Source organism: Neopsephotus bourkii, unplaced genomic scaffold (assembly GCF_033783945.1).
Source record: "Neopsephotus bourkii isolate Nb327-2 ecotype Australia unplaced genomic scaffold, CSIRO-AGI_Nbou_v1 NB_318, whole genome shotgun sequence".
NCBI classification, from domain to species: domain Eukaryota; kingdom Metazoa; phylum Chordata; class Aves; order Psittaciformes; family Psittacidae; genus Neopsephotus; species Neopsephotus bourkii.
Window position 1 is genome coordinate 1,042,666 of NW_026900826.1, and position 16,189 is coordinate 1,058,854.

The window sequence follows — 16,189 nt, forward strand, 5'->3', positions numbered from 1 at the left end:
ATTTTGGCTCTTTCCTGCCAGTGGTTCCTTCCAGATGTAGGAAAAACATCTAGCATTTAAAAATATTCTGTATTTAAGTGTCCAGCTAGAAAGTAAACTTTCCAGTAATTACTACAATAGTGTTTATTTCAAACTTCATCCTAATTTTCCTATTCAGCATTATCAACCCTATTCAGCATTATCAACCCTATTCATAAACACACACTTTGTAACAAAATGATAAATGGAGTATCCATGGAGTTATTTGAGAGGGAGCTGTATTAGATAAACAAAATGTTAAAGAATTTTCTGGACAACGGAGGTAGGAATGAGAGGTTCCAGATTATGGAAGGTTTTCTGGTCTGCCTCTGTCACCACAGATTTGGTTCTGCTTTCATCTGACAAAACAGACTTTCAGTTACCACTCTTTAGACTTTGTTATGATAGCATTACCTATTGTGTAGTAACAATGTAAACAATGTACATTTCAATCCAACATTTCAGCTGATCTTCGGATAGCTGAAGTGAAAACCCTACATAGTTGAGCCAGAAATACCTATTCATGCAAGCACAATTTGGAGTACGATTTCTCACGCACAAGTAAGAATCTGCAGGTCCTATAGAAATTCAATAGGATTCCTTTACTTTACCAGACATTTTGGACTATGAAAAGAGCACTCACACAACCACACTGTTCTTCCATTTTGAAGGAGACAGTCTTCTACAATGTGCAAAATGAGACACACACTGTTCCAGTCAGTAAGCCTGCTGGCTAGCTGTCCCATTCTCCATTATACTGATCATTGTTCTCTTCTTCTTCAGAATCAGCAGACACTTTCTTAATTCTCTGGATGGCTGCCTTAATGCTTCTCTCAAAATCATTAGGGGGTCCTTTACTGACATCTTTCTCAGTATGTCGATTCACTTTTCTCAGTTTAACTCCCTGCCTTATAGCAGAGAGGATGCTGTCCTTCACAGAGGCATACGGATCCGGCTGTTCCACTTTGCGAAGATGAACTTCACCGCGTTTTAGAGAAGCCAAAACCTCATCCATGGAACCTGCAACAGATAAAATTTATTGTTACCAGAAAAAACAAGACAACAACACTTAAGAGGTATAAAACCCTACCCAAGTGTTCAGGGTGCTTCCTTTTGTCTTTGCTACAGACAGGAAAAATGGTCTGTTCTGGCACAGACTCTTTCAAGCTTCTGCAACACCAGGCTCTGGAACTGCTTTTAAAAAGCAGTTAAAGCTTTTATATCTTGAATTGAGAATCCAATGCCTCTTTAACATTATACAAGGTTGTGCTCTAAGGAAGAAATGATACACAAAGGAGGATGCTTCTTTTTCATTATAACTTTATGGGCTTTCAAAAAAAAAAAAAAATTCACTGCACCAAAAAGTCTCTTGTATTCTGCATTAGAAACGATCTACCACTCCTCCTAGCTTGCTCAGATGCCTGCTGGGACTGTCAATTGCATTTCTGCTCAGCCAAGAGAAAAATGAAAAGATTTGAGTAGAAGGGCTTGAAACTGCACCACTGAAGTCAGTGGGAGCCAGATCAGACCCTAAGCGGGCAGCCAGGCAGATCTTTTCTGTACAGACTTAAAATATAATTCCCATTTTACAACATGATTTAAATCTCAGGCGTATGTTTCTGAACTTCAGACCACAAAGGACACCATACTGAGAGCTTCCACTAGTTCTCTTTATACATGCTGTAATTTGCGTTTTACTCCTTCTGTTAGGTTCTTTGTTGCTAGCTTCAGACTGTTGGACAGGGAGGAAAGTTTCCCAGGACAGCAGTCGACTCCTACAGCCACAGGTCCAGACCATCTGTGCCTCACAGCTGGAAGTATTCTTGCAATGCACAGTACCTAAGATTATGTGATTAACATTAAGCATTTGAAACGTAACATTCTGCTAAACCTTGCGGTACCTTCAGAGACTGAAATGCTAGAAACGATCAAGCAAAGATGCACCAAACCTTCAAATAAGAAAGTCTTACGTCTATTGATCAAATGGGCTGCCTGGTAACAGACTAGCTAGACTAACAAATTATAATAGAAGCTGCCCTTGGAAAGTATGTTAACTCACTACAGACAGTATTTTTAACACCAGAATATTAAACTCTCCTGGCTTTTCATGTAAATACATGAGTAGCTCATGTGTAACTAAAACCAACCCATTTACAAAGCTGTTTCAGTAAGTTCCTGTGGCAGTGTTTTATCAATTACTATTACAGCAATTAACAAGCTGTTTTTCTTCATGAAATAGGTGTAAACAACCAAGCAGATCTGTCCAATAAAGACTTCAATAAACTAAAAGGGATTTTTCTTATCCAAAAAAAATGAAAGGACATCAACATTATGCTGTGAACGGTACTAAGTATTAGCTACTAGCAAGGCTGTTCCAGTAGCAATCAGATTAGTGTACAACTCGTGTTACTAATCAAAGCTTCTTCAAAGTGTCTGTGGTAGAGTTATTCCACAGACCTCTCAGACTGAAGTCCTCACACTAGTCCACTGGATGCACAGTAGTTCCTCACGGTAACTTGACTGTGTCTCAGCCCTTCAACTGCTTGTACTTCCAAGCTCATATGGAAAAGGCTGAACTTTCCTTGGTGTTTCTGCCTGTGGATTACCTCTTAACTGAGAGGGTACAAAGACTGCTTAGACTAATCACAAAACATCTGAAAAGGAAAAGGAAAGTACCACATTTGAAGACACACTTCATTCTAGCAAAAGCTCCACTGAAAAATGACAATAAAAAATTGCTGCCTTCCAACTCAGATCAATCTCCCTGACATAGTCAAAATATCTGCTTGCTTTAGAAATAAAAATAAGCCTGTTTGGATGTAACCAGTGCAGCCTTGGGAGGCTGCTGAGCTCTATTCTCATTCAAACTACTGTTTCAATTGCTGAGTTCAGCCTCCACTTACTTACACCTGCATGATCTTGCTAACAAAGCAGAGGTGTAACAGAATTTTTGCCCTGGGGATGTTAGTACGCCAAAGCTATCCATCTGCCCTTCAAATTCTGGTTGACTTCTGCATTAATTCTCTTAAGAAACCTCCATCTAGAAACCAGACTAATTGTAAGTGGACACAGTCTGTGCATACCTTACAATGCAAACAGCCCAACTTCTAGCTCTGTAGTACATAAATCAAGAACATTCAGGTGTAGCCTTAGTACAACGACCAATTTGCCTACAGTGATCTTCTGATTGGACAGGTGATTAATCCTCAACCAAAATACCACCTTCAGTTCACAAGTTGCAAAACTGTGGCAAGAACTAACCTGGTAGTAAAAGTTGCTTCTCACTGAACAACATTAATAAACCCCCTCTCCTTGGAATTTCTTCTGACACCTTCCAACCTCTTACAGCAATGGGATTTTCAGTGTCATGAGAAGTTCAGGTCCTGAACCAAGATCTCCACAGAACAAGTACTGCTGTAATTAAGTATGGTTTAAACTAACTTCTAGGGCTGCACTTAACATAGGATTACAGCAGAGATTCAAAAGTCCTAAAATACTAACCTGTCCCATTTGACAGCAGTCTCCAAAACATGCTCCAGTCACACTCTGACTGTCAGGACCCTGTGAAGTGTATCACACAGGATACACATATCATTGTTACTCATTTAATATCATGAGTTATAGTCAGTGTTACTGTACATGGTTTCTTAAGACTCAAGTTTTCCAAGAGCACAGTCTTGTTTCTCTTAAGTAAGACTGCACACTATTCCTGTCCAGAGCCAGAGGGAAGGAGAACAGAAAAATACAGGAAATGAGATAAAAAATAAAGACACCAGTGTGAGCCTTCTTACCTATGCAATCATTTATAGACCTTCTGGATGAGTCATCCTGTTTGTGCAGTGCAGGGCTTTCTGTGGGGTTATCGGAGCTGAAGGGAAGTGGCTTATCCAGTGTCTTTAACTGAAGAGGTAGGGGTGGAGGGGGGGGAAGATGGCATTGGAAAGGTAAGGGGGGAGGTGAGGGAGGTAAGGGAGGTGGAGGAGGAGGGAGTTCAAGAGGTAAGAGGGGAGGTGGGGGAGAAGGGGGCAAAGGAGGAGGAGATGGAGGAGGTGGTGGTGATGGTGGTGAGGCTGGAGAGTCCATCAATCCCTCACTGTGCTTCTGTTCCTCTGTGTCACCGTGAATAACAAGAATCTGGACAGGGGTATCTGCTGGGGTATTTTGTTGCAAAGCTTTTGCTTCCTGGGCTTCTACTAGCAGTATACTCTTTGGCTGCTCTGGAGCTGCCCTTGCTCTCAACAAAGGTGGAGGGGACCGTACTGCAACCTGTTGAGTGATGCTTCGTGGCAACTTGGGACTGAGAGGCAGAGGACGAGATGTTTTCAGAACAACATGAGCTGGACACTTCTGTAAAACAAATCATAAGGCAGGAGGTCACATCTCCATTGGACTGGCTAAAACATCAGCCCCTAAAAGAGGCAAAAAGCCATAGAGTACAGACCTGTACCATTTCCCTACTGAAGCAGAAAATTCAACCCTGAACAAATTTAAATGAATATCAATGTATTTCTTTCAAAGCCATTTCCTCATGTTCTTTGCAACAGATTCTGCAACTGGAAACTTTATCGTTAGCGGATTTAACCCTCTTGACACATTCCACGCAACCCTATTTTAGGCTACCCGAAGAGTTGTCTCTGATTTGGACCATGAGCTATAGCTACTTTCTGTTGATATGTTTTGACACCATTTAGGACTACTGTAGTTTACAGTACTTACCTCCCTGAATGCTTTCAGCCTCTCCAGTGTTTTCTGACGTTCCTGGCTTATCCACGCTTTTTTCTTTTTCTCCTCTTCTTTTTGCTTGTCTCTCTTCTGCATTAAAACACAAGTAAGTCGTAGTGTGTGAAAACATGAAGCTACCAGGTTCTCAAAGACTGCTATTCAGTACTCACTATCTGTATGCTGTGATGCTGCTGGAAGCGTTTTTTGCTCTCTTCTGCCTGTTGCAGTCTCTGCCGGTGGTTTGTTTCACACTGATCCTGGTAGAAAACAAGAATTCATGCAACCCTTGGTTAGCTCACTTTCACTGTGCATCATCTATGCCCTTAACTCCTGTGTGCAAGCCACTGAACAGTGACCAAGGCTGAGTATTTGGCTCTGCCAAGGACGGCTAAGCTCAACTAGTGGCAGATGTGAGACCCTGAAAGTGAAGTCTGTGGGACTCCTTCATGACTAAAGCCAGTGGAATTTTTTGCTCTCCTAATTAGCGATAGGGTTACTCATACTGCGGAGGAAACACACCCAGATCTGAACCAATCCCTCTGTCTTACACTTTGGCTAAAAACAAGAGAGAAAGGTCAGGGGAAGGCAGAAATGAGGTCTGAAGAAATTTCACCCAGGTACCAGCTGGACGGAAGGGGTGTAAAGACATTAAGGCAGCAAGAGGGAAGTTAGCAGGGCATTTCAAAAATGCAAGGCTACTTTCCCAAGGACAAAAGCCAGGGAAGCAGAAGCAAAGGTCTGGGAAGCACAATGAATGCCTAGCAGGGGCTTCTTCTGTTCGTAACAAGTGCTGCAGAGAAGCTGCAGGCTTCAGTATCTTCCCTGGGAGTCACTAGTTGTCACTGTACAGAGGGGGATTATCCACATGGCTGGGCAAGCATTTGAAAATCATCTGGTATTTGGCTTCAGTGTTATATAACCAAGAAACAGCAATTAAGTGAATGAAAACAGAAGCAAAGGAAGTGTCTGCCGAGGAAGCAGTTGCAAGCAAGAGACAATGATGGCTCACAAAACATTTCCAGTGTCATTCCCATTTTGTCTAGGCTAGTGACAAGTAAAAGGCCTGACAGATGGGAGCCTAAACTCTGCCCTCTACCCCAGCAGGACTGTGCAGGTGTAAGGTAACCTCAGCTCACTGGGAAGGTTAAGGGTCAATTGTGATTTCACTTGTGTCTTCCTCATGTTCTACTCTGAATGGGAAACAACAGAAAAAACTGCCCCTTGCATAGAACTGAGAGGCTGGATAGAGAATTACAGCAATCAAATTTTCCTCTCTCTTCCATTCAAAGGTAAAGTATCTCTGTGTGAGCTGTTTTGTCACTGCAGCTTCCTTCCTTGCAGGCCAGGTTTCCTCCTGTATTGCAGCTGCTTTGTAAAGGCTGCCAGGGCAAAGCTCCAGCTGACTACAGCAAGGCTCTGGTGAGGTTTAGGTGACAAGGGAACCCCTCCTGAGTCACCCCCATGTAAGTTTGTGCTTGTCTTTGTCTTAATAAGCTAGAGAGGTACTTGCACCACACAGTGGAGTGTAAAGCTGACTTAAAATCACATGGCCCCTCCCTGTTTGGATGCCTTGGCACTGAACCACTTTGTATGCTCCACCCAAAGTTTCCCTAGTTGCTTCCTGTCTGTCCCTTGTGAGTCAAGATACCAGCTAAAAAAAAAATGCACATCTCCAGGACTGCATTTACTTTTTTGTTCCTGAGGTAGGCTCTCCTCGCACAGACAGTCCCACGCTTTGTCTCCAACTGCTTAGTCTTCTGCCTCAGCATCGTCATTTCTGACAAGTTAGCGTAATGTTGTCCCATTGTCTGTTCAATGACCTTGAGCTCCTCAGGATTTTCACATGTATCATAGTAAACAACTTCATCCTGTTTCTCTAAAAAGGCATTTGGCATTTTTTTAAAAACCCCCAAATTGCCACAGTTATTTAAACATTTAAAAAGCTAGTGACAGTTTAAAAGCCACTGAAGGCAGTGAGTTAGTTTATTAGAACATGTAATGCTCCAGAGCCCAGCTTGGTCTTTCAAAGTCCTACACAAACATGTCATGTTACTCACAGGGGTGCTTTGCAGGATCAAATTTATGCTGTTAGCATTTGTTGTTATTTAGCTTCCTCTTTCAAATGTCTCTCTGTGCTTTAACTCGTACTTTCAGCAACTAGAGTTTTCCTGGAAATTGAAGACTGTTCTGATGAACACTGGGTGACTTATTTTACTATTTACCAGGTTATAATTACGCAACAAGCAGGAGCAGTGTTTACATCACAGTGTACACAGTAACAGAGAACTCATAAACACCAATAAACACAAGCAAGACCAGTGCCTAATTTGATCATAAACATGTTACAAAGAGACACTGAAACAGGAATATAGGAGTACTCAAGTACCATCTATCTATGATCACCTATTTTTGTCATTGCAGGACGTAATCTTGTAATTTCTACATGTTAAATTATAACAGATTTGTGATGCATTTCAGGACCCATTTCAGCAGGTCATGATATCCAAAGTTTCTATGCATAGGCATTGTAACTATGAGAGCAGTTAAGTTCTGTTAATAAGTTATTCCGTATGCTGGACCAGTGCATGCACGTATCACAGTTGCTGTCAGTATTAGTGAACAGTGTAGCTTTCTTTTTTTATGTTATCAAATTAGTGTCCAATCAGTCAGATGACAAATTATCAGATGGTGCCATGTCATCAGTGGTTCCCAGTGATGCTTTCTATTATTGAGACCTGAGCAATGATAATAAAATGGTTTTGGTTTTCTTTGTTAAATGAAAACAGAGCAGGCTACATCCCTCCTGTGTTTTGAATACGTGCTTAAGTATTTGTTTCTTCTTACCTTGAATCTGTCTCCTTAAAGTGTCTGTCTGTACAATAAGCAGCATCTCCTCATGTTTCAGTATTTCAAGCTGTACATTATATAATTCCAGCTGCACTTCATAATACTGTACTTCCAGCTCCTCCACTACAGTTAAATTCTCTTCTTGTTCACTGAGGTTCTCCATCTGTGTTTACATAAAATAAAAAGCATTAATAACAAAATAAACATGAAACATGCATGGATGCACGAGTACCTGCACAGAGCCTGGCTTAACTAGCAGCTACTTAGATGCTTTGGTATGGAAACTGCAGAATGTTAGAAATGGCTTGGAGCAGAAACTCAGAGGAGCAGAAAGTCTTATTTACCTAAACTGTAATTTTATCTTAACTCCACTAGGAAAGACTTCACTATAATCCGCACAAACAATACTGCTCCTGAAAACAATCATATATGGTACAGTACATTACTCTTGAAAAATAAGTATCAGGTCTTCTTAGCAGCAGTTAGATGCCAACAAATCAAAAACATCAGAAGATTAAAATTAAATATCTTTATTTTCCAGTGTTGTCTGAAAATAATATCTAGTCCTTGTCTCCCTAAAACTAACAATTTTAAATGTTAGTATCATAAATCCTAACATCACACCTGAACTGTAAAAGCATGTATCTTAACTTCTGTTCAGTGTCCCAAACATGCAGGAGAAGTTTTAAAATAAACTGGAGACATGCATTTTTCCACAACTTAAAGCCATGTTGAAAAGCTAAGCCGTATCACAGACAAAGACTGAAAGTTTACATCCATGACCATTTTGGTAGATTTTGACCAGCATTTCACACAACAGTGACAGAAAAGACAGCTTTGCAAGGTCTTACATTTTTCTGAATGCCAGCTCTCTTGTGTTTCAGGCACAACTCCCTAGCCCTCAGATGCTGAAGAGTTTCTTTAGCTAACATACATTTCAGGTTTTCTAGTCGTGGCAAAGCTGATGCCCAGGTGGCTTTACCAAATCTTTCCTGATCTTGTTCCATCTGTTTGTGCATTCCTGCAGATTAAAACATTGCAGTATTATGAGAAATGCAATCTACTAATATCCCTTGTGTGTCTCCACTATAGCTACAGTACTTTAAAATGCTGATGCTATTAAACAATTTCTGAAGGTTTTTTAGAAATTTCAAGACTAAAAGGTTGTATTTATTTTATATATGTAAGTAAAATACTTGACTATACCATGGCAACATGCTTTAATAGTTACACAGCAATTCACTCCTTGAGACCTGCATATCAATCATTAAAAGTGTACATGGTTCTTGTTCAAAGCCTTGCAGCCATAAGTCTCAGGCCTTGATAATATTTGTATGCAAGCCAAATGCAAGTTGTAAACCAAATTGGTTATAAGATATGAATCTTAAGTGAATAAAATGCTTCTTTCTTAAGCTGGACACTTATTCTAACCTCAGGGTTTGCAGAGAGAGAGACCAACAAACGTGGTAAGAAGAGCTCTCAGTCCCTCAAGTCAAGTATTTACAGAACTTTTTGTGTAAATCATTCAAATTACCTGTCAGAGCCTTTGAAGTTTCCTTGAAGTAGTTCACAGTGATATCTTGAATGGAGCACACAGCATTCTCAGCTCGCTTAGTCCATTCTTCTGCATCTTTCTGCAAAGCTTCTACTCTTCTAGGGCCCAAATTATCATACTGCAAAGATTTCTGCAAGGAGACAACATTCCCAGTTATCACCCAGTGGTGCAGCCTGCAGACAAGGCTATTCAAGCAAGGCAGAGCATAGCAGCAAACACGACGTCTCCCTCACCTGTCACAAAGCAAATCGCTACTCATGCCTGTGGCATTACCTTGTGCCTCATTCTCTAGGCTAACTCAGAACCTTTGCTCACCAATCATAACTTCAACCTAAACTTTGGATTAATTTATTTCCTAAAAAAATTTTAAACTATCCCTTAAAAATCACGTTCAACACAAGTATTTTTAGTTGTTACTAAAGTAACTCAAACCCACTCTTCTATGGACAATGTTCTTTCCTATTTTCCCCCATGTGTTGACAGCACATTGCCCTGCCAGTTCTTCAGTTTGGCAGTTCTTTCACATGGGAATGGATACAGAAATGTAAGAGAGTATTTTCAAATCCACGAAGTACTCATGAGCCTAATACCCCTTAATTTATTTTTTTTTTAATAACAAACTTTGTTCAACCCCTTCCAATTTTCAGTTTAATTTTTAGTACAGTATACTGGATCTTTTATCTTCAGATTTAGACACTCTATTCAGGAACCTCTGTCTGAACTTAAAACTGTTCTACTCTTTTCAAAAACACTAACAGCTCACTTTAACACTCTTTAAGAAAAAAAAAAACAACCCAAAAAACAAAAACCAAAACAAAGTAGATGGCTGTCTTTACCAGGGGCATAATTTTCAGTATGGGATTCCAGTTTAAGATACACAGAAAATGAAATTAAAGCAGTGACAACTGACATGTTTTAACCTGTACTTCTAGCAGATTACAGCACTAATAGAAAACTGTGTGGTAAGGTCTCCTCTGCCTTTTCTTCTACCATCACAATTAATCTGGTGTATGAGCATTGCTGGGGGATGGCATTCTCAGTGCCACAACAAAGGCTACAGAGAGCTCGAGCTTGGAGATTCCTTTTTTGCTCCTCAAAACAGAGGTAAGGGGGGCAGAGGTGGGAAGACAGCTACAGTTCTATTCAAGCCAGTATCATGGACTCTGAAAATGGTTCTGCCTTGACTCAGAATTTCTCAGTCACTTTTGATGGCTTGCCAGGGGAAAAAAAGGCAGGTACAGACAGAAGTACAAAATGTTAAGTGATTTGAGTCTAAACTGCTCCAAAAGCAGATGATGCCCTACTATGTAACTTTGCCTTTGGCTCTGTAAAGGCAGACCTACCAGGATTTCCAGTTTGTACAGTGTCGCCAGCTCTCGCATATCTCTGAAGGGCTGCAGTAAATACTGGTAGAATTGTGTTGCCATGGTGACCAAATCCTGATAAGCTTCGTCTTCTTCTTCATAAACCTTCATCAAAGCCACCATTGTGTCAGCACTTTTATGCTGCTGAAGAATCTAACGGGATAAAAGGTAAATCAGTCTCAGCTGCTTTGTGTGCTGACTGCTGACAAGCTCTGGTGGAAAGGCCCTGCCATTTGTCATTCAATGAGCAGGGAAGCCTTCCCTCTGCACAGGAGCCATACACCAGGCATACAGCAGCCACCCCTAGGTGGAAATATCTTTTAATATCTCACTGTTAAAGGCACCAACTGCTGCACATTGCACTGGGAAACTGCAAGGAGTAATGTGCCTAGGGCTTCTACCACAGAAATTCTAATAGCTGTGTGCAGTTGACTTTGTTGCTGCTTTTTATGAACATGAATGGGAAACTAGGGAAATCTGTGTACTGGAAAGACAAGGAAAGTATTCTTAAACTAGCTCTTGCATTGCTTCCACAATTAGTAAATGTCTGATAGCATGAAATTAATTTCTGGATCCAGAATTGCTGACTTTGGGCATAGAAAAATTAAATTGCCATTTAAAAACAAAAATTCAGAAACTGATTTCTATTCCTGATATACCCTGTAGTTAAATTCCTTCAATGCAGTTAAATAAATAGATAATTTACAATAGGTTATTCTAATCTCAGTTGTAGTGATACCATACTTTGTAACTTGTAAGTCGTCCATGGAAGAACTGCCTTCCTGATACACTAGTCCTTATTTAAGGTCTTTATTTGTTTCTGTGATAAAACACAAAGCGGAAAACTTCCCTCAACTGCATTTGTTTACTGGCACCAGCTTAAGTGTCAAAAGATTTCCTGACAGCAGCTAGCAGAGATCATGGTGTGCTCTATCTGCCAGGACAGAGTGAGCCAGCTGAGAGAACACCACTAAGTTCCACTGAGAAAAAAAATTGTTTGCTCACAGCTCTGTAAGGAGGGAAGGGAATAGGGGGTGTTTGGTGCTACAACAATGAGAAAAAGCATTAGAAACATAAGCTTGACTGTGTTGCAACAGAAAAGCACTCAAGTTAAACCACCTTTGCTCTTGCCAGCTGAGCCTAGGTAAGACAGCAGAAGTAAAGTTCCCAGCTGTGGAGGCATTTCCCAAGGAAAATCTGTTGAAGTAAGCTCAAGAGCATTTCTTTCCCATCCTCCCTCCAGGCCTGGCACAGGGGGACAGGGGAACAAGGGCATATGAGCTGCAACATTTCCAATGATCTCAGAAGTCCTGTGGCCTCTCGGGCTTCCCTAGGAGCTCATGGCAGATCAGACAGTCCTAAATGTGCCTGCAGCAATTTAATAGTCTGCTTTTCTGTCCACAGTATCAAAGCCAACTAGAAACACAACAGTTCACTTTCTGGTTCCCACACTCCAAGCCAGCAGCAAGGGTCATGCTGCTCCTAGAAAATGTTTACAGCAATTAAGAGGGGAAGTATTAGTGAAATTTCAAAGTCTATTCATGAGAAATTACAAGGGGTTGAGGGGAACATGGCGTTTTGTCTGTTTTAGAATATAATCCTTTACACAATCTGACATTCTTTTCATAGAATTTTGGTTCATCACCAGCCTGGCTCCTCTGGCTGAGGTAACAGTATTGCACTTCAGTTTTTTACTTTGTCTTTGAACACAAAGTATGTGTTGCAAAAAAAGCATTACACATGCAAAAAAAGTATTTACACAATACTACTCTCCTCCACCTTGTACAAACACCTTTTGCATTCTTCAGAATCAATTTCCTGGCCCACAGGATGAAGTATTTGAGAAGGACCTGGATAAAAAAGCAGAATGAGGATGCTCCAATACTTAAGGCTAGCCTAGTACCGAACAAGGTAGGGTTTATGTCTTGAGTCCTGTATAACTTAGTCTGGACTGCAATTAATTTGTGTCCCTGTTAGGCCTGCAAGGGCCATGAACAGTTATAATCAGTTACAGACAGTACAGCTTTTGTATACAAGACTGTGCATAAAGCTGATGTAAGCTACTGTTGTGGTTTTAAAGTGTCTTTCTGAAACAGTAATGTTGTTACAGCTGTGAACTACTGAAGTGAAATAGGAAACAGAAGGCTAAAGCCAACTGTCTCAACTTTTCTCCAGAGCATGATCATTTTCATAAAATACCTTTACCATGAAATAGACTGCAAGAAACTACAGCAGCCACACACTGCTGAGCTTAAAGTATCTGTAAGATCCCGTCCTAATTGCAAGCATATTACTAGATACCATCTTTAAATTTATGCTTACTACAACAGGGGAAAAAAAATGCAGGAACACATCTACAGTAAGAAGCAGCTTATGGCACTAAAGGGAGAAAGGACTGACAGCATTTGATCATACAATCATTAGGCCAGAATCTGACAACACAATTTCTCTGACTACAAAACATCTGTTTGGCGTAGGCCAATGGCTAAGTTTGTTCTCAATAAAAAACTGAAAATCCCCAAGTTAAAGAAATCAGTGCAAACAGGCAGTGCAAGACTTTCACAGGTTAGAAGATGAGAGCATGATTGTACTCTCCCTTCCAGTTTCCATCTCACCCATTGCACAACACTACTGGATATTTTTAGCAAAGTGGTTTTTGCAGGAGCACATGCAGATTAAGTGCCCCAATGTCTTATACAGGCTACCCAACAGTGCTGACTTATTCCCCACTTAATAAAGCAACACTCGATGACACTCAGTACCTGACCAGGTTGACTTGTTGGTTTCCAGACAATATGTGTGTTTGTGGGCACTACTATACCAAACATGTGGCCTGAGTGACTGCAGCTCTTGCAGCAGAAGCTGCCAGCCTCACACATGGAACTCCCAGGTGACAGAGGTGCTAAAACTGAGCTGCACGTCCGACCTGTGCTACAGCACAAAGCAGTCTAGGCGGACCTACACCAAGGGGAAACTCGTCTCTTCCTGCAGCAAAGCAGGCGTTTGCCCTGCAGCACCCGCACCCCGCTGTGCTCCCTCAGGGACAGCAGGCCCACGCCGGAGATGTCCGCTGGCTGGGCAGCAGGGCCTGCCAAGGCCGCTGCCCCGCTCAGGCCTCTCCACCCTCCGCCCGATCCCAGGGCCCGTACCCGCCTCAGGGTCTCCTTGGCCCGGGCCAAGTGGCCGCGCAAGGCCTTCGCGCGGAGCTCGTGGAGACTCTCGAAATACTCATCGTCGCGGCGGCGGTCGGCGGCGAAGAGGGTGTCCAGCACCACACGGCCGCCGCAGAGCTCCAAGGCCCAGCCCAGATAGAGCTCCAGCTGCCGGCACAGTTCCTGCACCTCGGCCTCGCTCGGCACCGTGCCGCCGGGGAACAGCACAGCCCAGAGCCCGCCGGTGGCGACGCCGGGCAGCGTGGACGGCAGCGCGGGGAATGCGGGCTCCAGGCGCGGACAGACGGCCGACAGCTGCTGGTGGACACCGCGCAGGGCCGGCGCCGAGAAGAGACCGGCCCAGCTCTGAGGGGCCTGATCCGCCGCCTCCGCCCGGCCGTGGCAGGTCACGGCGAAAGCGCCCTCCACGCCGTTCCAGGCCACGAGGAAGCGGAGCCGCGGCCGCGGCTGTGGCTCGGTGAAGGCGGTGTCCTTCACGGCCACCCACCCCTCCAGGCTGTCGGGCTGCGGGTCCATGATGGCGCACCCGGGGAACGAAACAGAAACTGAGAGACCTGAAAGGCACAGCGCGCACCCGGCGAGGGCGCGCGCCCCTCATGCTACGTCACCGGGAACTCGCGGGCCCATTGGTGGATGTCCCCCCCGAGGGGCGGGACCAACGCGTGGCCGGGGCGGGCGGGCTCACGTGGCTGCCACAGAAATAAAGCTCAGAGGGGTGTGTGGGGGCTCAATGCGTGTGAGAAGTCCCCAGGTGTGCAAAACTTGGTGATTTTTATGAAACAAGCAGTTATTTCCGTGGCTAGCGGCGGGCTGGCGTATAGGCACACACAGCTCTGCGGGAAGAAGCACGGGAGTTACCTCACGGGGTCCTCACCGCCGTTTCAGTGCACCCCAGGGCCTGAGCTCTTGGCTACACTGGCTAAGGGAAAGCTGCCCCGTGTCCCAGCGGTTTTTCTCCTTGCCGTCATTCCCAGGAATTTCCGGCTAAATTTCATAACTTGTTCCCTTCTCTGAGCCCAATGAATCCTTGCACACCTTCCCCACACTTTGAAATGAGGGTGGCGGGTGGTCTCAGGCCCAGAGGCCCCTAACTGCTGATATCTGAAAGTTTAGCTGACTATACAAGCACAAAGTAGCTATCAGTGGAAAGGCAAAAGAAAACGGCAAATAGCAGATCTTTGTCTTTTGTATTATTCCTTTGCCTAAGTTTTACCACAGCCAGGTAGGTTTTGTTACTCAGAAGTTATTAACAGAAATGCTTTCACTAAAGTTGCTGTGAAACTTATTTGAGGAACTCAATGCTGATGACCTTCAGCTGAACAATCGGTAAGTGTATAATCAATACAAATGTTGATGGAGAAGCACAGCTGACTTCATTGTCCAAGTAGATTTCCAATCTAGGCAAAAGCCAATTACTGGCTTTTAGCAGGGTTTGGATTATTTTCCTCCCTTTCTCAAAAACTCCTGCTGTATCACCCCACACGATAATGTCATCAATGCATTGCATTGCTCCTGTTCCAGTGAGTCTGGGTCAGTCCACGGCAGATGGTAGGGCTGTGTTTTTGACTTTCAGCCTGGAAACAACGCTGGTAACACTGAAATGGTCCATCTATCAAATTGATGTCTCTCCAATTTAGAGACAAGGATGACGTGTGGGAAAGCGTTGAATGCTTTGCACAAGTCCAGGTAGATGACATCAACTGCTCTACCCCTGTCCATTGTATCTGAAAAATCATGGCAGTCAGGTGAAATTCCCGACGACTGGAAAAAGGGAAATATAACCCCCATTTTCAAGAAGGGGAAAATGGATGACCCAGGGAACTACAGACAGTCAGTGTCACCTCTGTGCCTGGCAAAATCTTGGAGCAGATTCTCCTGGAAGGCATGCTAAGGCACATGAAAAACAACAAGGTGCTTGGTGACAGCCAGCATGGCTTCACTAAGGGGAAATCCTGCCTGACCAATTTGGTGGCCTTCTATGATGGGGCTACAGAACTGATGGACAGGGGTAGAGCACGAATGCAGTCTCCCACTACCACAACGCATGGCCACAAACCACCTTGCAGTCAAATGGTGCTTGTCCTTAAATCAACTAAGTCCTAAATTGGTCATACTTACTATACCACCGCCTCATGGGCCTCTGAGGGGAGTGGAGAGCAGAGGTGTTTTCATAAAGCATGTATCTCTTATTCAGACCTTGTGTGCTGAATTTAATTCATCGTAAAAGTGTTATATTCTAGCCATTGGAAGCAAAGCTGACACTACTAATTTTTCAATAAATGAAGGCTTGCAAGATAGTGCAGCTTAACAGCATAAGGGCAAAAATGAGTTCTCAATTGAAAAAGTAATGAAATCTGTCTGGCAGCATAAATGTTAACATTTCAGCAAAGGCTACCTCATTTCTGTGAAAACGTTTCTGCTTTGATCTCACAGCTGATGGAGGCACTGTCAGCACTAATGAGATCATGACTACATGGGTAATTAACTTGTATTCCCTTAGCAAAACAGCA

The 16,189-nt window shown here is 43.1% G+C and overlaps 1 protein-coding gene across 1 annotated transcript; it reads right to left on the minus strand.

Annotated features, from left to right (window-relative positions):
- Positions 1-240: 240 nt before the first annotated feature.
- Positions 241-14,241, minus strand: WHAMM (WASP homolog associated with actin, golgi membranes and microtubules). Its single transcript, XM_061347306.1, has 10 exons — positions 13,656-14,241; positions 10,486-10,659; positions 9,122-9,272; positions 8,439-8,608; positions 7,585-7,750; positions 6,429-6,616; positions 4,911-4,997; positions 4,735-4,830; positions 3,810-4,365; positions 241-1,038 (listed from the first exon to the last, which is right to left on the minus strand). The coding sequence occupies exons 1-10, from the start codon at positions 14,193-14,195 to the stop codon at positions 752-754; spliced, it is 2,415 nt and encodes an 804-aa protein (XP_061203290.1). The 5' UTR covers positions 14,196-14,241; the 3' UTR covers positions 241-751.
- Positions 14,242-16,189: the final 1,948 nt, after the last annotated feature.